The following is a 12,345-nucleotide window of genomic DNA, read 5'->3' on the forward strand; positions in this document are numbered from 1 at the left end:
TTTCAAGATAAAAGAGGATTAACTCGCCAGGTGATTAACCATTACCAATACTGTCTACATCCTGTTCTTTTCTAACATAACATCATTTATTATCGCAGCGAAAGTAGCAGTTGTGTAATGTTTTGAAAGTTTACGAAATCATGATTAATACTATAAAATCAGTTTATCTCATGCACGTTTGTTATAGAATGTGATCAGGGTAAACTGAAACGGAAAATTTTAATTCCCATACCTGTAGTCGAATCCGGTCCGCCTGGGTGAAAATTAGGAAAACTTAATTGCTATCCCAAATGGAGCAAGAATCAACATATGATGTCAACAGATTAACAAATACAATTAAGAGGCCAACGTTTGTGCCATAGGATTTAGTGGACTTATGTTTCTTTTGAGAATTCCTACTTAATTTTAGGTAAGGGCCTCTGACATGCCAGACGACAGTTTCATCAATTTTATTTTGAAGGAAACTGATTTTGAAAAAATATATATTTTGCCTGATTTTTTTTTTTTGGTTATGTGTTTTAAGTGATTTATTTTCATTTTAGTCCTTAAAAATCCAAGATCTCCACATAGTTTTATATTTTGGTCTGCCTGATGGTTTTTAAAGATTAAATGATTCATGTTTGGATCAGCTACTCATTTCTTAAGTAGCCTTTATACCAACTATTTTACTCTTACTTAAGTAGTTTCTTGAATGGATACATTTTACTTTTACTTGAGTAAAATTATGTTGAAGTAATGCTACTCTTGACTAAAACTTTTGGGAACTCTACCCTCTTTTTCAATTAAACTGCTGAAATAAATCAGCTTTTCAAAGACATAAAAGTTTTTAGATGCATATCTGGTATAAAAAGCCAAACTCTTGTTAGTTTACTAACAAGTTAGTTTAAATTCATAGCTTGGCGTCATTTAACTTAATTTTCCTAAGTTGTTTCATATCAACATCAGGTTGATCTGAAGCCCTAGGGGCTCTGCTACAGTCCCAGTGACCTTGAGAGAGGCCCAGTTCTTAATCCTGATACTTGGTGTACCAGGATGTAGAAATGATTCAATGAGAGGTTGATCCCTGGGATGAACAATGGTTTTAAAAATGTTCCATCCTTGTACCAAAATCAGGAAATCAGAGTTGATCCGATAAGCTCATCTCTGCTGTATAAAATCAGATCAGGATTGTTTTCCCCATCACACTGCCTGAAGACACCCAGGAGGTAAGTCTGTGCTGCTATTCTTAGCTGGGCAATTTACATTAATGTCTATTAATTCACAATGTGAAGAAGTGGTAAAAAGAGGATGCCAAGTTTCATTTTATGATGAGGTTATGGACTGTGTTTTAAATTATTTGTACATCTGTTACCAAACCCAGTACTTCCAGAAAGTAAAGGATCAAAAATATACATTAATATTTTAATAAGACATTGCTCAATACTTAAAATGAGATGGTAAAAAAAATAACTAAAAAATAAATCCTCACTTTATTTTTTTCTTTCAGGATGATGGCTCAGGATAAGAGAGTGAAGTTCTCACTGATGGTGTGTTTGTTCCTGGGAACCTCTTTATTCATTTGGTCCTTGGCCCCAACAGGTAATCTTTATAATAATTATAATACTAGTTTTAGACAACAAGAACATTATACTGAGATATTTCAACAAATTATTTAGCTTAATGATGTTTTTATCTTCCTGGTTTTAGTGAGAACACCAGAAGAGCTTTCTGTATCAGCTGCACTGTCAGACATAGATATCTTGCAACATTTTCACACCCTTAGACTAACGTCTTCTCAACAATTTTTATTCATTTCCAACATACAGTCTTATTTAATGGGAGTCTATCATCCTCCCATATCTAGATAATATTTGTTCACTCTACCAAAGTTCTCAAAATCTCTGAGACTGTAAGGCTATCTGTCCACATTCAAATTCAAAATTATTGAAGCTGTTATAGAATTTTTTTATTAAGGAATGATAATGTGTTTCAATAAGTAGAGAACGATTAATCTTTGTCTTTAAGTTTCTTTATTCGAAAGCAAAAGCGTTCGAAAACCCCTCACTGAGCGCAGTCAGGAGAAGAGCCCTGAATTACACACATCACATCATTCCATAGTCACAGCAAGGCAGAGACCCACCCAAAGTCTGATCTCTATTTCCAAATGGACCACAGATGCAATCTTTACCCCCACCTCATGAACTATCCCTCACCTCTTGGAGGGGATGTTTTATGGCAGGAAAGAGAGCAGGAGAAACTTCTAATTCTTCTTTGTCAGTTACTCATGGGGACAGGGTCAATCAAGGGTACAACTACATTTTCACACATGTCAGTCCTTTAAGACAATTTCCAGATCAAGCATTTTACTGTCTTCAGATCTCTTCTGTTATCACAGCTGTGGAAACATCTAAACATTATCTGGAAACTTCTTTAATGGAAAAAAAACACATATTGCAGAAATTACAAAACACAGCAGATTAATGAGTAAATAAATGATTTAAAAAAGTATCATCAGTTCCATCAAAAATGAAATAAGGCTATAAATGAAATTTTCTATTACAAAGCGAAGGACCCAGGTTCAATGCAATAATGATGATTGTTTTAATGATGACATACAAAATACAAAAATCCAGGCAGCACAGGTGAGCAGAAGGTTAGTAGCTCAGAACTAGTAACAATTGGAATAACAAAAAATCAGGCACTGTGGAGGCACAGGCTGACATGACAAATGACAGCATATACAAGGACCCGACAAGGAGCAGAGAACACAGGTGGGATTAAATACACAAGGGGTAATCAGAAAACACAAGACAGAGCTGAGAGCAATCAAGGGGTAGACGGGACAACACAGAGACTCAACTGAACACAGAAACCTTAATTAATACACAGAAAAACCAAATCCTTACAGTACTCCCCTCCAAGGCTGGCTACCAGACGCCCCAAAAAAGAAAAATCCAAAAACACAAAACAACCCAACCAGGGTGGGCGGAGGGGCGCCGAATGGGGGGCCAGAGTTCAAGAAAAAACACAAGGAAAACAAAACAAAATAAACTCAGTCTCAAATAAGTGGGTCAGGGTGGGGCCTGCCGCAAGAAGTCCGGCGGGCGGCGATGAAGGATGCGGACCCATGGAAGCGGGTATGGAGACCAGCTGTGGCGCTGGAGGTGGATGGCCTGAGGACGGCGTGGCACAGGAGGCAGACCCATGGAGGAGCTTGGGCCTTGGAAGGCGGCGACGATGGAGGCGCTAGGACCTTGGAAGGAAGACTGGCTGCGACCGGCAGAGGGCTCAAAGGGGCCGGCGGGAGGAGCCGGGGAGTCACTGGAAGGAGCCAAGGAGTCACTGGGAGAAGGGCCAGAGAACCCACTTACTGGGGCGGCAAGTGCTGCTACTTCAGCAGGAGACACTGAGACCTTAACTGCAAGAGATGTGGAAGCTGGAGCAGATGAAGACGAGGCGGCTGTGGGTGTGGTGGATTGTTTTCTCTGAATGAATGAGTCGTAGAACTCGAAAACTGTTTTGAACATAAAAGAGTAATTTGTAAACTGTTCACAGAGTGGACAAAAATCCTCTTCTGAAACTAAATCAAAAATGATGTACTGATGCACCGGCTTAACGTCAGTGGAAGCCGTCATAGTGATTGTTGAAGGGGTGAAATAATCCTGTTGAGGGGTGAGCAACACGTTCTTCAGCTGATCATAATCTGACTCCAGTCCTTGTTCCTCCAGCAGCAATGGAAAAGGCAAGATCTCAATATCCTCATATAAATCCTTCTGGGCCATCTCCAACTGCTGCTGGATCCACCTCTCTTGTCTGTATCCATAAATCTGGTCCTTAGAAATTGCAATCCTCACCTCTGTTTGGTTGGGTCCTTCTGTGATGAAGTGCGGTTGTAGAATGGGGAGGATGGAAGTGGACGACTCAGGTTCAATGCAATAATGATGTTGGTTTTAATGATGACATAGAAAAACAGTGTCTTCAGTCAGAGCTGCCTGAATTTTTGTTTTGTAAGACAGCTTAGGACATTCCAGAACTTTGATTTTCCTTTTATGATGTTATTCTTTAATTGATTTGCATACAACTCACTAGAATCAAAAACTGACCGGCTGCATCATGATCTAACTCCACATTATGATGCAACCACCACCATGTTACACAGTGGGTGTTGTGGTCTGTTTGTCATTGTTTTTTGTTTGCTTGTTTGTTTGTTTTGTGTCAAACATACTTTTGTGCATTGTCATCAGACTATCACTCATTCTCCCTCAAGATTTTGTAAATTTGTGCTCGGCTGGTCTGCTTTAGATAAAAGGATTAACGTGGTGACACAGAGAATTCAGGTTACTGTAACATGTAGTAAAATCCCACCAGGACAGCTGAAGTTAATTTCTGGCCAATCAGATTCACTATGATAATGGATGTTACTGTGAATTCAAAGGACTGAAGATAAAGACAACCATATATTCGTTAACATTGATTATGCTATTATAAGTCAAAGTGAGAAAAAAAACACTTAAAGTTCACCTTTAGATTTATTTTTTAAATCTAATGAGAAGATGATTTGAAATTACTAAGGAGTAAATCTCCAGAAAAATTAAACTCCAAATCTAGTCCTAAAGATTCTCATTGCATTTGGAGGAATGTTTTGGATCAAGGTGGCCAAAACATTCCTGGGTATTCTGATATGAAGATTTCTAGAACAACAGACGTTACCTACAGTCGTTAAACAATCGTTTAATGTCATTTGGTGAAAAAAGCACAAACAGGAATCTGTGATGAGTGAGTGAGTGACATTTTTTCTGTTAGCAGCAGCCTTCCAGCTTCCACGCTGCCAGCTCATCAACCAGACAATATCTCTGGAGAAGAAAGGCTGCTCTCGCTGTCACAGAGTGGAAACGACCATCTGCAGTGGATACTGCACCACCAAGGTGGGTGGTGACGTTCAAAACAAAAAACTAGAAATTGAAATGAAATAGAAGAGTGTCAAGCCTGCTCATTTACTGTTTGGAGAGACTGTTGTGGTCTTGAAGGAGATCCATGAAAATATTTCATCTTAATTTGGTACAGGTTGGGTAAACCAAGAAATAAAAGAGGGCTCCATTCTTTCTGAGACAATAAACTGAAATCCAGTTTTCTATTTCATTTCAGAACTTTGCATACATTGTTAGCTTTGGGGATTTTTAATTATACCAATCTACTTACAGAATGAAATGATGATAAAACATACATCTTAGGTTATTTTGTAAAAACAAGAATTATGTTTTATTGTTTTTCCCCAACTTTAATTTACACAAGTTAAGAATGTATGTTTATCAAACTTGGCAGAAGTAGTTCACTACTTGGTAGAGTGTTTATTTATAAAGTTGAACATTTTTCTTATTATTGAAAACATACTGTGTCTAATATAAACTGGTTCAGGGGTGAAACTGTGTACTTTCTGAGGTGCATGCAGATTCATTATACCATTATATTATTAATGATAGTTGTATATGCAACAGCTGTTAGTAATAAATACAGAAAATTCAGACTAGAAATTGTTTAGGAAAATTCTTTATCGTTTTCATAAAGAGAGATACACTTAATCAAACAGAGAAATGTGCATTTGTCTTTAGATATTTTATTTAGAAAATCAGTATCAGAGATCAGTGGGTTAGAGAAGAGAGAAGAAGGAAGAAGAAGTGAAACTTAACACATACAATTCTCCTTTCATATCTTATCAGTCAGTCAGAACCTGTGCCTTCCACCCATCTCTCTCCTGTAGGGAGTTTCTCTCAATTGTAGCTGGTTAGCAACTATTATTCATGCTAAATACGTCCTGCTTTTCTTTCATAACCACTAATTTTATCTCAGGTGATATTGAGAAAACATTTTGCTATCAGTGGAGAGTGAATCATTTTATTCAACTGTGTAAAGATGCTGCAGATAATAATCCATCTGCTGGTACAATATAAATTCAAACATCATTTGAAGCTGTCTTTCAGTTTCAGTGTGGGCTTTCTGACGTTTTCTATGATTTAGAACGTTTTTTTTAAACTTACATGTCATTTATAATCATGAGATGTAGCTCAAAATGCTTTTAGAGTAGGCAGTTTAGTTTGGTGATGTAAAACATGGCAACAGCTGCATATGCGTTACAACAGGGCGAAAATCTTTGCACTTTTTACCAAAATGTGAGTTTTTTCGGACTTGACGTGTTTCCATTAAGAAAATTGATGTTTGTAATTTCAATTTGTGCAATTCTATGGTTAATGGAAAAGCAGCTAGTGATTGTTTTCTATTGTCGGACAGTTGCTATAATGCAAAACCATGACAACTAGGTACTGTATTGTTTTTAGAAACTATTACCAACAGAAGTAGATTATGACCCAAATCTTAGAATAATTGAAATGGAGCTTTTACAAATGAAGGGCAGAAATCAATAGGTACGGCCTATAGGTAATGATTAAAAGAGGAGCAAAAGAGAATGATTTAGATTAGAGGTGCTTGCCAACAGCTGATTGTGTCATTCAGGCCATGCTACTGTGAAGGATCTTCTCTGCTCCCTGGAAATCAAACTGTTAGCATGTCAGGACCATCATGAGATGGTCATAGACAAATAGTCTTCAGTAAGAGAGATTTTTGTATTGGTTTGAGTTGACTTAAACTGGGCTGTCACTTCCACCAACTTTCCATGAACCGTTTTTGAAAGTCTCAGTTTAGCACATGAACCTGTTTTTCCGTTTGCTTTTTTCCAGGATCCCAACATGAAGATACTGTTTAGCAAAGCGTATCAGCATGTGTGCACATATGGGGAATTGTACTACAAGACATTTGAGTTTCCTGATTGTTTGCCTGGCGTTGACCCTGTCGTCACCTACCCAGTTGCTTTGAGGTGCCACTGTGGCGGCTGTGCCATGGCCACGTCTGACTGCACCTTTGAGAGCCTGCAGCCTGACTTCTGCATCAACGACATCCCATTTTACCACTAATCTTGCATAATAACTGCCTACGCTTGACATTATTGTGTATATAATTTGTATGTTGTTTAGCTCAGAAACGGCAGATTGCAGAGAAATGAATTCAAGAAAAAACTTCTCAAGCTAAAAGTTAAATAGAAAAAGTATGGAATAGTTCTAGACTTACAAATGCATTCAAGCAACTACCAAAGCATACAATCACCTTCAGCCCAATGATTCCTGTTTTTTTTTTTGGAGAAAAAAAAACACAGCGTAAATGTAAATGTTGCCATTCCAAATAAAAAATTACAACAGGCTTGCATTGCTGCATTACTTGACAAAGTTGAAACTTAACTCACTCTGCAAAATCTATTTAACATGAATAAACTTATACAATGTAAGTATAAGTTACATTGTGTAACCCATTTTATCAAAGGCTTGATGATTTCAGGTTCAAGAAGAGATCACAGTGAAGATTTAATAATTTTCTCATCATTTCTGATCAGTAAAAACTGCAGCTCAACTCTTGAAAATATGAAACCTGGATCAAACTCACAACCTTCTGGTTTTCAGAATCATTCCCACTGAGCCACAGCATTCCCACTGACACTCCAACATTCAAAACTCATGAAACTCAAAATTTAGACTTGGTTCCAGCTTCAAACCACCAGAACTACTGCATCTCGGCATTTCTATGCTGTTCCACAGCTAATAAGGCTGAAAATTGAGTGTAGTGCTGAAAATTCATATATTGTCACTTTTTCACTTCTCTCGCTGAGAAAACGCTTTTTTGGTCTCTTACATTCAAAACTCATAAAACTCAAAATTTAGACTTGGTTCCAGCTTCAAACCACCAGAACTACTGCATCTCGGCATTTTTATGCTGTTCCACAGCTAATAAGGCTGAAAATTGAGTGTAGTGCTGAAAATTCATATATTGTCACTTTTTCACTTCTCTCGCTGAGAAAACGCTTTTTTGGTCTCTTACATTCAAAACTCATGAAACTCAAAATTTAGACTTGGTTCCAGCTTCAAACCACCAGAACTACTGCATCTCGGCATTTCTATGCTGTTCCACAGCTAATAAGGCTGAAAATTGAGTGTAGTGCTGAAAATTCATATATTGTCACTTTTTCACTTCTCTCGCTGAGAAAACGCTTTTTTGGTCTCTTACATTCAAAACTCATGAAACTCAAAATTTAGACTTGGTTCCAGCTTCAAACCACCAGAACTACTGCATCTCGGCATTTCTATGCTGTTCCACAGCTAATAAGGCTGAAAATTGAGTGTAGTGCTGAAAATTCATATATTGTCACTTTTTCACTTCTCTCGCTGAGAAAACGCTTTTTTGGTCTCTTACATTCAAAACTCATGAAACTCAAAATTTAGACTTGGTTCCAGCTTCAAACCACCAGAACTACTGCATCTCGGCATTTCTATGCTGTTCCACAGCTAATAAGGCTGAAAATTGAGTGTAGTGCTGAAAATTCATATATTGTCACTTTTTCACTTCTCTCGCTGAGAAAACGCTTTTTTGGTCTCTTACATTCAAAACTCATGAAACTCAAAATTTAGACTTGGTTCCAGCTTCAAACCACCAGAACTACTGCATCTCGGCATTTCTATGCTGTTCCACAGCTAATAAGGCTGAAAATTGAGTGTAGTGCTGAAAATTCATATATTGTCACTTTTTCACTTCTCTCGCTGAGAAAACGCTTTTTTGGTCTCTTACATTCAAAACTCATGAAACTCAAAATTTAGACTTGGTTCCAGCTTCAAACCACCAGAACTACTGCATCTCGGCATTTCTATGCTGTTCCACAGCTAATAAGGCTGAAAATTGAGTGTAGTGCTGAAAATTCATATATTGTCACTTTTTCACTTCTCTCGCTGAGAAAACGCTTTTTTGGTCTCTTACATTCAAAACTCATGAAACTCAAAATTTAGACTTGGTTCCAGCTTCAAACCACCAGAACTACTGCATCTCGGCATTTCTATGCTGTTCCACAGCTAATAAGGCTGAAAATTGAGTGTAGTGCTGAAAATTCATATATTGTCACTTTTTCACTTCTCTCGCTGAGAAAACGCTTTTTTGGTCTCTTACATTCAAAACTCATGAAACTCAAAATTTAGACTTGGTTCCAGCTTCAAACCACCAGAACTACTGCATCTCGGCATTTCTATGCTGTTCCACAGCTAATAAGGCTGAAAATTGAGTGTAGTGCTGAAAATTCATATATTGTCACTTTTTCACTTCTCTCGCTGAGAAAACGCTTTTTTGGTCTCTTACATTCAAAACTCATGAAACTCAAAATTTAGACTTGGTTCCAGCTTCAAACCACCAGAACTACTGCATCTCGGCATTTCTATGCTGTTCCACAGCTAATAAGGCTGAAAATTGAGTGTAGTGCTGAAAATTCATATATTGTCACTTTTTCACTTCTCTCGCTGAGAAAACGCTTTTTTGGTCTCTTACATTCAAAACTCATGAAACTCAAAATTTAGACTTGGTTCCAGCTTCAAACCACCAGAACTACTGCATCTCGGCATTTCTATGCTGTTCCACAGCTAATAAGGCTGAAAATTGAGTGTAGTGCTGAAAATTCATATATTGTCACTTTTTCACTTCTCTCGCTGAGAAAACGCTTTTTTGGTCTCTTACATTCAAAACTCATGAAACTCAAAATTTAGACTTGGTTCCAGCTTCAAACCACCAGAACTACTGCATCTCGGCATTTCTATGCTGTTCCACAGCTAATAAGGCTGAAAATTGAGTGTAGTGCTGAAAATTCATATATTGTCACTTTTTCACTTCTCTCGCTGAGAAAACGCTTTTTTGGTCTCTTACATTCAAAACTCATGAAACTCAAAATTTAGACTTGGTTCCAGCTTCAAACCACCAGAACTACTGCATCTCGGCATTTCTATGCTGTTCCACAGCTAATAAGGCTGAAAATTGAGTGTAGTGCTGAAAATTCATATATTGTCACTTTTTCACTTCTCTCGCTGAGAAAACGCTTTTTTGGTCTCTTACATTCAAAACTCATGAAACTCAAAATTTAGACTTGGTTCCAGCTTCAAACCACCAGAACTACTGCATCTCGGCATTTCTATGCTGTTCCACAGCTAATAAGGCTGAAAATTGAGTGTAGTGCTGAAAATTCATATATTGTCACTTTTTCACTTCTCTCGCTGAGAAAACGCTTTTTTGGTCTCTTACATTCAAAACTCATGAAACTCAAAATTTAGACTTGGTTCCAGCTTCAAACCACCAGAACTACTGCATCTCGGCATTTCTATGCTGTTCCACAGCTAATAAGGCTGAAAATTGAGTGTAGTGCTGAAAATTCATATATTGTCACTTTTTCACTTCTCTCGCTGAGAAAACGCTTTTTTGGTCTCTTACATTCAAAACTCATGAAACTCAAAATTTAGACTTGGTTCCAGCTTCAAACCACCAGAACTACTGCATCTCGGCATTTCTATGCTGTTCCACAGCTAATAAGGCTGAAAATTGAGTGTAGTGCTGAAAATTCATATATTGTCACTTTTTCACTTCTCTCGCTGAGAAAACGCTTTTTTGGTCTCTTACATTCAAAACTCATGAAACTCAAAATTTAGACTTGGTTCCAGCTTCAAACCACCAGAACTACTGCATCTCGGCATTTCTATGCTGTTCCACAGCTAATAAGGCTGAAAATTGAGTGTAGTGCTGAAAATTCATATATTGTCACTTTTTCACTTCTCTCGCTGAGAAAACGCTTTTTTGGTCTCTTACATTCAAAACTCATGAAACTCAAAATTTAGACTTGGTTCCAGCTTCAAACCACCAGAACTACTGCATCTCGGCATTTCTATGCTGTTCCACAGCTAATAAGGCTGAAAATTGAGTGTAGTGCTGAAAATTCATATATTGTCACTTTTTCACTTCTCTCGCTGAGAAAACGCTTTTTTGGTCTCTTACATTCAAAACTCATGAAACTCAAAATTTAGACTTGGTTCCAGCTTCAAACCACCAGAACTACTGCATCTCGGCATTTCTATGCTGTTCCACAGCTAATAAGGCTGAAAATTGAGTGTAGTGCTGAAAATTCATATATTGTCACTTTTTCACTTCTCTCGCTGAGAAAACGCTTTTTTGGTCTCTTACATTCAAAACTCATGAAACTCAAAATTTAGACTTGGTTCCAGCTTCAAACCACCAGAACTACTGCATCTCGGCATTTCTATGCTGTTCCACAGCTAATAAGGCTGAAAATTGAGTGTAGTGCTGAAAATTCATATATTGTCACTTTTTCACTTCTCTCGCTGAGAAAACGCTTTTTTGGTCTCTTACATTCAAAACTCATGAAACTCAAAATTTAGACTTGGTTCCAGCTTCAAACCACCAGAACTACTGCATCTCGGCATTTCTATGCTGTTCCACAGCTAATAAGGCTGAAAATTGAGTGTAGTGCTGAAAATTCATATATTGTCACTTTTTCACTTCTCTCGCTGAGAAAACGCTTTTTTGGTCTCTTACATTCAAAACTCATGAAACTCAAAATTTAGACTTGGTTCCAGCTTCAAACCACCAGAACTACTGCATCTCGGCATTTCTATGCTGTTCCACAGCTAATAAGGCTGAAAATTGAGTGTAGTGCTGAAAATTCATATATTGTCACTTTTTCACTTCTCTCGCTGAGAAAACGCTTTTTTGGTCTCTTACATTCAAAACTCATGAAACTCAAAATTTAGACTTGGTTCCAGCTTCAAACCACCAGAACTACTGCATCTCGGCATTTCTATGCTGTTCCACAGCTAATAAGGCTGAAAATTGAGTGTAGTGCTGAAAATTCATATATTGTCACTTTTTCACTTCTCTCGCTGAGAAAACGCTTTTTTGGTCTCTTACATTCAAAACTCATGAAACTCAAAATTTAGACTTGGTACAAGCTTCAAACCACCAGAACTACTGCATCTCGGCATTTCTATGCTGTTCCACAGCTAATAAGGCTGAAAATTGAGTGTAGTGCTGAAAATTCATATATTGTCCACTTTTTCACTTCTCTCGCTGAGAAAACGCTTTTTTGGTCGCTAAATACAAAACTCAGGAAACTCAAAATTTAGACTTGGTTCAAGCTTCAAACCACCGACTACTGCATCGAGGCAGTTCTTATGCTGTTCCCAGCTATAAGCTGAAAATTGAGTGGTAGGGGGCTGAAAATTCATATATGGCACTTTTAACTTCGCTCGCTGGAAACGCTTTTTTGGTCTCTACTTCAAAACTCATGAACTCAAAATTTAGACTTGGGTCCAGCTCAAACCACCAGACTACGGCATCTCGCATTTCTATGCTGTTCCACAAGCAAGAAGGCTGAAAGTTGAGTGTAGTGCTGAAAATTCCATATATGTTCACTTTTTCACTTCTCTCGCTGAGAAAACGATTTTTTGG

General features: G+C 37.7%; 1 protein-coding gene across 2 annotated transcripts; it reads left to right on the forward strand.

The window, feature by feature from the left end:
- The first annotated feature begins 1,134 nt into the window (after positions 1–1,134).
- LOC102231029 (gonadotropin subunit beta-2) lies at positions 1,135–7,217 on the forward strand. 2 transcript variants are annotated; one of them, XM_005816155.3, is made up of 4 exons: positions 1,135–1,205; positions 1,487–1,578; positions 4,783–4,904; positions 6,711–7,217. In XM_005816155.3, the coding sequence occupies exons 2-4, from the start codon at positions 1,488–1,490 to the stop codon at positions 6,942–6,944; spliced, it is 447 nt and encodes a 148-aa protein (XP_005816212.1). In that variant the 5' UTR covers positions 1,135–1,205; position 1,487; the 3' UTR covers positions 6,945–7,217. The 2 variants fall into 2 exon arrangements, with proteins under 2 accessions (XP_005816212.1, XP_014330851.1); XM_014475365.2 differs by having other exon boundaries at positions 4,786–4,904.
- Positions 7,218–12,345: the final 5,128 nt, after the last annotated feature.

Source organism: Xiphophorus maculatus, chromosome 22, assembly GCF_002775205.1.
Source record: "Xiphophorus maculatus strain JP 163 A chromosome 22, X_maculatus-5.0-male, whole genome shotgun sequence".
Lineage (NCBI taxonomy): Eukaryota > Metazoa > Chordata > Actinopteri > Cyprinodontiformes > Poeciliidae > Xiphophorus > Xiphophorus maculatus.

Coding starts and splice junctions, on each gene's coding strand:
- LOC102231029 (XM_005816155.3), top strand. CDS start 1,488: ATGATGGCTCAGGATAAGAGAGTGAAGTTCTCACTGATGGTGTGTTTG. Junction 1,579..4,782: donor TTGGTCCTTGGCCCCAACAG/GTAATCTTTATA, acceptor TTTTTCTGTTAG/CAGCAGCCTTCCAGCTTCCA. Junction 4,905..6,710: donor GTGGATACTGCACCACCAAG/GTGGGTGGTGAC, acceptor GCTTTTTTCCAG/GATCCCAACATGAAGATACT.